This window comes from Crocodylus porosus, unplaced genomic scaffold (genome assembly GCF_001723895.1).
Source record: "Crocodylus porosus isolate Cpor-Errol unplaced genomic scaffold, CroPor_comp1, whole genome shotgun sequence".
Classification (NCBI taxonomy): domain Eukaryota; kingdom Metazoa; phylum Chordata; order Crocodylia; family Crocodylidae; genus Crocodylus; species Crocodylus porosus.
The window spans coordinates 26,693,456-26,701,825 of NW_017728910.1; the positions used below are offsets into that span (position 1 = coordinate 26,693,456).

General features: G+C 50.4%; 1 protein-coding gene across 2 annotated transcripts in view; it reads left to right on the forward strand.

Moving 5' to 3' along the window:
- Nucleotides 1-8,370, forward strand: part of CCDC50 (coiled-coil domain containing 50) — a 31,068-nt gene that overhangs the window by 8,104 nt on the left and 14,594 nt on the right. Inside the window, exons 4-5 of one of the 2 annotated variants that reach the window (XM_019532920.1) lie at nt 696-807; nt 4,510-5,214. In XM_019532920.1, the coding sequence (XP_019388465.1) occupies nt 696-807; nt 4,510-5,214 (817 nt within the window). The remainder of the gene's footprint in view (nt 1-695; nt 808-4,509; nt 5,215-8,370) is intronic. The other variant, XM_019532921.1, reaches the window with a different exon arrangement.

Consider the following 8,370-nt stretch of genomic DNA (forward strand, 5'->3'; position numbering starts at 1 on the left):
GATCTTCCCCAGGATAGAAGTCAGGCTAATGGGCCTGTAGTTAGCTGCATCCACTCTCCTCCGATGGCAGCAGGTCATCAGCAGGCCAGATCCAGTCTGTGGCACCAATCCAGCCATTTGGGGCTTGGAAATTTGGTGGCTGGTAGTATTGATTGCTATCTCCAGCTATCACCCTTGCTCAAACCACGCCTGCAGCAGAACCCAACATCCGCTCCATGCAGCTGTCAAAGTTGACCTGTTATTTCCCATTTGGGTATTTCCAAATGCATCAGAGGAGCAAAACAGCATGGCACAGCAAACCATGATTTACTGCTTGTTGTTGCTGGTTTCTGCACTGGGCATTTGAGGGGGACGAGAGTGGTGTCCAGTGCAGAGGAAGGGCAGGCTGAGTCTTTATTAATTGCACACATGCTCAGATCCTTTCCTCTCCCCGGGAAGGAGCTGGTTTATTTATTTCTGTAGATCCACCCAGCATCTCTTGATCTGGTCAGGGAAGGTTGAATGGGGTCTCTCCTCTGATCTTTCTCTGCCCTGCTCCTCCATCATAAAAACTGAGGGTGATGCACTCCCAGAGACATGCAGGGTTTGTAGGTCTTTAGAGTTTGTCCGCAGCATCTGTGGCTCATGGCAGTAAGACATAAATAAGAAAAGGGCTTCCTTGGGAAATGTGACTGTTGTGTCTCCTCCTCGACCAGGACATTGCCCGCATCCTGCAGGAGAAGTTGCTGCTGCAAGACAAGAAGCGGAAAAAGCCAGAGTTGCAGGCACACAAGGCTTACGAGGACAGCTACTATGCAGAGAACGGAGGTAACCTTTCCTGTAGTCTGGGACTGATGAGCTTTGTAATACCGATTGTCCAGAGCTAGACAGCGGGAGCATCTGCACATGCACATTTAGTGCACAGTAACCTAAAATTACTGAGCAGTATGGGCACGTGTCTACACGTGTGCATCCATACTGCGCAGTACCTATGGTGGCTTATGCCAACTTGGGCATAAATTTGATAACGGCATGATGCAGGTATCAAATTTAGACCCAATTAGTTACTGCACAGTAATGCACTTGTAGACGCCTTATTGTGCAGCAGCTTGTGTTTCTGGACTGACCTGGGACTAACTTTACTCTCAAGAATGCACCGTGTTAATGCTCTTTAACACCTGCACATATAGTTGCTGGCCTATTCCTGTTTACTGCACAGTAGCTTACTGCACAGTAAATTTAAGCCGGTGTAAATGTACGTGTAGATGTGCCCAGTTTAAACTTCTGTTGCAGAGCCTGAGTTCTGCACTGGTGTTCTGCTTAAGAGCATGGGCCGTCACCCAGCAGCAGCAAATTGAGTTTTGCCCCTGACTTTAATTGAAGCAGGATCAGTCCCTATGCCAAAAAAACAGGAGATTTCATTCCTCTTTTTTTTTTTAATTAGAGTGCCCTAGAAAAGGCCCACGGTGTAGGGCTGGTAGGCCTATTTCAAACCTGCTTCTGGTTACAAAAAGATACATGGCCGGTGTTATATGGTTTTAATTTGCTAACGCACAACATTATGGGCATATTAAAAAGGAGGCAATTGGGGATAAAATGTTAAGGGCAGCGTTTCCATTTCTAATCCATGTGGGTGCCTGAAATCTTGGCAGCGGTGTAATTGCAGGACATCCTGGTCCAGGGGATGGCCTTCCCAATAGAGTTATGTACCTTGCATCGGTTTGTATGACTTACTGAATAACGGAGGCATCCTCAAAGAGTGATCACTCTGTGCTGAAAATCATGGTCTGGCTACAATCTTCCAGGTGGTTTTGCTTTCTCCTGGAAACCTGCTTTGTACAATCACACAAACTCCTTCCAGAGCAGGAAGGGAAATCAGGGGGGTGTTTATTGAAGTCGGAGGATCGCTTTGCTTTGGTGCTGGTGGTGGCTCTTTCTGATGCTCTGCTGAGGTTCTGCTTTCCAGTCCAGTCTTTCCGAAGTCCTGCTGAAACTGTATGGTGGGAAAGGCCTTGCTGGTTTTGGTTAAGGGGTCGTGGAGAGGAAGGGCAGAGCTCTGAACAGCCCCGTTTCTGATCGTTAGGCATTTTCTTCTGCATTCCCAAGTCAGATATTTGAAGTCCAGGTGGGAATCTGGTCTAAAGGCAACCAGAAAGTTTTCACTGCAAACAACAAAGAGCAGCAGCTGAACAGGAGGTTCACAATGCCAAGGTCCACGATATTGTGGAAGATCCTCTTAGTAAAACCAGTGATGATCTGGTCGAATTAGGCTTGGCAAATCACTGGAAAATGCATGGTAGGGAAAGGTCTTGCAGGAGCTGAAGCAGGGGGGATGAAGAAGAACGAACACACAAACCTGAATGCAGCAGATTCTGGCCTGCATTTTGGAGTCTTACAGAGTTTTGAAAAGCAGAGTGATATTTGGTGTCTCCTATAGTCGAAACACTGCAGCTAGGGTAGAAGCCCTTAATGAGCCTGCAGCTGCGGTGTTGCTTTTGGTCCCTGGTTTTAGCGACCGGCTAGCACTGCAGTTTGGAACATGTAGAGCACCCGGGACGTCGGATAAGGATCTGCTCAGGGCTTGAGCACGACCTGAGAGGGTTTCAGCATTTCTGTTTGCATCGTGCCTGTGGGCCCGCACCAGAAAGCTCTGGGATCTGTGCTCAAAGTGCATGTGGATCCAGGGAAAGACCCGTCTCTCCTTTTAAAGGGAAAAATAAAGACAGAGGAAGAAAAACACCCTTTCGGGCCCCATACTTGGAAACAAGCCGCCCTGAACTTCTGTGAAGCCCGATTTCCTGCTCAGGTTGTCTGGCACGACCGCGTTGCCTGCCTCAGCACCGACGCAGCCTTTCCCAGCGCTGCTTCAGCATTTCTCGCCGCGCTTTGCCTTCTCATTACGCTTCTCCCCGTCAGTCTTGGCTGGCCTGTTTTGCTTTTCCTTGCAAAGCTTTGCAGACCAAATTAAAACTAATTACAGGGGAAGCTGGGTCGGAGGTGCCTGTTCCTGTCATGCCAAAGCCCGTCTTTCACTTGGGCTTTGTTTTTCTGTTGCTAATTATTGCTCAATAAGTCATCCAGATGCTTTGAAACAGCTGTTCCTCACAAGTTCAAACTGGCCCTCCTTTCACGGGGAGGGAGGTTCAATGTATATCAACTGCATATATGTTTCCTGGAGTGTTTTTTAGGACACCCTGTTGGGTTTTTTTGCTGGCTCATGAAAGTGTCTTGTAAATCTTTGTTTTGTTTTTATCACCAAACTTGGATAGCAGTTTGGATGGGGCAGAAGACAACCAAGGGGAAGTGAAATCACCTTAGAGATCATGAAGCCGCAGAGAAATCCTGCGCTGCTTCCTTTTATTGCAGTTCTGCGTGCGGCCCGTCCCTTGCCTAGCATGAATTGGTCTTCTCTGAAATCATGGAAAAAACAGGCTGTCGGGGGCCCTCTGGAGGTCACGTCTAGTCCAGCCCCCTGCTCATCTCCCTCCCAGACAAGTATTTCCTTAACCTAAATACATGTCTTCACTTGCAAAGCCCCCTATGCTCGAGTGCCAGCACTTCCACGTGCCCTGGAATTGCTTTGAGAAAGTAAACTGATCAGATGTCTGTGAGCCGGCGGACTGGATCCCCCCGCCCCAGTCGCGGCTCTGTACCACTGTGCAGTGGAAACCAAAGGGGATTTCCTCCTGCTTCCCAGAAAGCAGAAAGGAAGCATCCTCTGTGTGCAGGGAGCACGTGGCTGAGGTCGGGGCCCATTCTCTGCAGTCCGCTGGGGTGTGTTGTTTCCTGCCCTGATGTTTCCTCAGCAGCAAATTTAGACACTAGTTTTGAGCCCTCAAGGGCCCTGAGGCTTGATCCCTAGAAGGGATATTTCTTAACCTCTGCCCACATCGGAGGAAGTCCTTAGTGACTTTACAAAGAGATCTGGCTCCTCTCCCAGCTGCCTTGTGGAGAGCTGTATCTCCCTGTGCAGGCATGCTTTGGTAGTGCTGATATTTTCCCCCATGGACTGAAACCTAAATCTGGGGCTTGGGAAACCAGTTTCCAATGAGATCAGGACTCATTTTGAGCCTCTGTTCAGAGCGGAGAGCAAAACCAAACCTCTCCCTGATACCTTCTGGCTTCTCATTGCCCCCAGCCAGCTCCCAGGAGCAGGCAAAAGCAAGGGCACGCCACGGAGCGAGCTGTTCCCATGCTATTTGTTTTTCCAAGCAGCAAATCTCCGCAGCTTCCCGGCCTCCCTTTGCAGGCGCACGAAGTCCAGATTCCTGGGCACTTCTTAAAAAACCTGCCATGCATTAGCTGCTGGCCCATCACCCAGTCTTACCCCTCCTTGCCCCTAAGGGTGCTGCTCCTTGGGTCACCGCTGAACGGCATTAGCTCTGAGTCCCATCCTGCACCCCCCCATTCCCCTACTGACCCTGCCCATCTTACCCATTGCCTTTGCTGCATGAGCTGGCCCCTGTCTGTTAAAATTGACCTTTGTGTCACTAACCTGCTTCCTTCTTTGTCCCCTCGCTTGCCACCCAGATTGCACGCGGGACACCCCCCGAGGGCCGGCCTCCGAGCCCGCGAGGCCCCACAGACCCCACAGTGGCAGTAGGCACCAGCACAGAGAGCATCCCAGGGAAACTCAGGCTGTGCCGGGCGCCGGTGCCAAGCTCAGGCATCTGTCCTTGGAGGACTCTCACGCGGGAAGGGCGTGGGACAGCCAGCCGTGCAGCAGAGAGATGCGGGAAAGGAAACCGGGGAGCCAGGAGAGGTCCAGACGACCTCACAGCCCTGGTCAGGACAGAGGGGCTGAATACATAGCCCTGGGGCACAGCAGGAGCTGGGAGCCCCCAGACAGGAAGGGATGCAGGGAGGCGAAGACCTCCAGGCCGTATAGCCTGAACCTGGACGCAGAGGCTGAGCCGCGAGAAAGGAAGCCGTCGCGGCCGGACAGAGAGAAGAGGCTTCCCACCTTCAACATGGACTTGGAAGTGGAGCAGGGAGCGTGGAAACACGGGAGCAAGCATTCCCCACACCCGGAAAGCCGCCGGGCCCAGCGCCAGGGGCTCCCGGCGCCCGCGGCTCCTCGCGACACGAGGCTCGGCGACTCTGAGGAGTCTCAGCGGCACGATCGCAGGAGGGGCGAGGAGAGGGAGCAGAGGAAAGCTGGGCATAGGCCCAGGGCGTCCCCTTCTCCCCATGCCGAGACCCGGGAGCGGGGTAGAGACCGCTGCCGAGATCCAGGTAAAGCAGGGCAGCACGAGGGGCTGGGGGGTGGCTGCTGAGGGGTCCTGTCATTTATCCTTCACTGTGTCTTTTAAAGCCATGCTTATCGTGCGTGCGGCGTCCTCTCCAGACCAGTGGCGGGTTTGCTGGGTCTGATGCAGAAGCTGTGCCCTTTGCTCAATAGCAACTGGATGCTCTTTTTCTCCAAAAATACGGCCAAACCCTTTTGGATCCTGGCTAAGTTGCATCTGGGGGCAGCAAGTCCCACACTTCAGCAACATGCTGGGGGGAAAGAACTGCTTTTTGTTAGTTTTAAACTTTCTACCTGCTAGCTTCATGTTATGACCCCGACCTGACACATCCACATCTACCACGTGGGTACGGGCAGAGGGGCTGCTGTGAATGGCTCTCCCAGCTTTGTCAGCATTGGCCTTTTGCTGATAGCGGTGTGACAGTCACAGCAGTCGCCTTGCACCCCAGCACAATATGAGCAGGGAGGGAATCTGCACTGAGCAAGACCTCGGTGTCCTCCTTGGGTAGCCTGGGTATAACTGAAGACAGGGTTTGTCCCAGTGCAAGGGGTGATTTCTGCATAGCACGGTTGAAGCGGCAGTTCCCATTGCTTTCAGACAGCCCCGACTGTTTATGGGAATCTAGCCAGTCCATTTAAGTGTCTGAAAGGGCAGCAGAGATCTTTTTTTATTCATATTCCATCTGCTTGAGTATCTAAATGGGATTTTGCAATGAACTGCCGTGAAACCATGTCCCCTGAAGGTTTTGCCAATGAGAGAGAATTTAGAGATTTCACCGGTATGTGTAATTATATATCACTGTCAATGCATGGACTCGGGATTTTAAAATTCAGATATGCCCTTGGGCTTTACAGTTTGGTCTAATGCAGTGCCTGGCATGCAAGGAGGAACAATAATCTTGTGGTTATAGACTGCAGCTCTAGGAGTTGGGGTCTGTATGCAGGGCTGCCACAGACTGAGATGATCCCAAATAAGTGCTTGCTAAGTGCATCCCCCCACCCATTAAAAAGGAGATGGTAACTGGTGCCTGTCTCACAACTGTAGTTGTGACAATACTCCCATATGTTATTAGACTGGTTTAAATGTAGTTTAAAACTGAGTGGGCAGATGGACAAGACTGTTAAACCAATTTGAAGCTGTCTGAAACAGTTCAGAAGTGGGCCTGGAATTTGGCATCTTTCCATAGGAGACTTTGAAAGTTTTCCACCCACTGTTGTTGAAGTCTATTCACAAGGCCCCTAGCAGAGATGTTCAAGTGCTTCAAGAGGTGTTTACATTTTTAAACAATGTCTCCCAACCTAAGGGAAAGAACTTGGTAAGTGGCTGTTCCTTTTATTTCATATTGATCTAAGTATGAGAGAGAATATGTGTATAATGCAGTTATTATACAAATAATAACTAGGGTTCAGTTTGTTTATTTGGTGCATTTAGTAGGAGCAGGTATAGAGGTAATCTCACCATTTTTTGGTCTATATTCAGTTAGTCGTGTAGTCTTTTTTATTTGTACATGTCTTTGTTATAAGTAACCAGGAGAAGAGATTTAGAATATAAGCATAATAGCACAGGGGGTCTCAGAGTCAAACGTAGTACCCCGAGTGTGCACCTGCGTGTGACATTGCTACAGCACCATGCTATAGTCCTATCTTTTGGAAGCACAGCACACTATGGGCAATTGCTGCGCCATGCGGCTGTGCACGCTAACGTTTCCCAGCTATGTCGCCATAGTGGCATGCTGTAACTGGGGAGAGCACCGCTATGGCAGCATAGCTGGCGGTCACGTGTAGGCCCACATGATCGCTATGTCACTGTAGTGCGCCGCTATGTTGCCGTACGGCGACGTGTAAATGCACCCTGAGATACCTAAAAGACACTGGGTGCATCTACATGCGCATATGCTGCAGGATGGGTGTACTCCAGAGTAATTTACTACTCCAGAGTAATTCACTCTGGAGAAGCCCACCCTGGGCAGGTGTCTACAGCATATATGCATTTGGGAGCAGATTTGCTCCCTCTGGGACTTCCCCCTCCCCCACAGCTCTTTCCAAGCTCCACACCTTGATCACCCCATTGGGCATGGGACTGGGAGAAAGCTGCGGGGCTGGGACCTGCCACAGGCAGCTCCCCAGGGGCCAGGAGCAATCTCCCATCCCCTGCTGCCCAGAAGCAAATTTGCTTCCGGGGGGCCATCTACACGTGCCTTACTGCACAATAATTACTCAGCCGTTAAGTTGCTACTTGCATCTGCAGGTAGCAAATTAACTGCTGAGTAGAGCAAATTACTGCTTAGTAAGGGTCTGCACATGTAGACAGTGATGCTTACTATACAGTAATCTACTCTACTGCGTAGTAAAGTGTCTCGTGTAGGCGTGCCCACTGTGTCTGTGTCCATATCTGTGTGCAGCATCTCTCTCATTGTAGGGTGACTGTACAACAGCTAAATTGATAGCCACGCTGAGGCTGATGCTCTCCTCCTTGTGGGTCTTGACCATGGCTGGTTCTCCATGCTTCTGGACATCCGGGTAGGCGTAACGTAGAAATGACATAGAAATGAGCCCTAACCCTAACCCTTTTTGGTGTCTGAGCACAGTCAGCCCAGCCAAGTTCCCTGCCACCTTTATGTCAGTGTGTCTGTACATATAGACACCAGCAAGGGACTCCAGGAAATCAAGGCATCTTTGGAAGAGTGATGCCTCTACAAGTGTATCAGTGCCATAAAAAAAGGAACCCATCAGCCGTGGTGGGTTTCACCACCAGCATGTCTGTGACAGCTCACACTGCTCAAGTGTGGAGCCTTAATGGATGTGCAAAACTCTTGGTTCAGAGAGGATACCTTTTATTAGACCAACTAAGAAATTGCACCAAAAAAAATCTTTCTTTGCATGCTTTCGGGCTCACACACCCTTCCTCAAGCTTAGGGAAAATTAAAGATGGTACAAGTCTCCATAGGCAGAAGAATTAACTTCAGCTTGCACAGAGGAATTTGGGTAACGTGGGGCCCTTGCAGGACGCGTTGGAGAATTTGGTCGTCACACCAGACGGCAAAGCTAACATGTTTAACAATTTCTTTGCCTCCGTCTTCCTAAGTAGGGACCAGAACAGCCACCTCCCTGCTGGGCCCCCCCTCGGGCCCCGGGGAGGCACA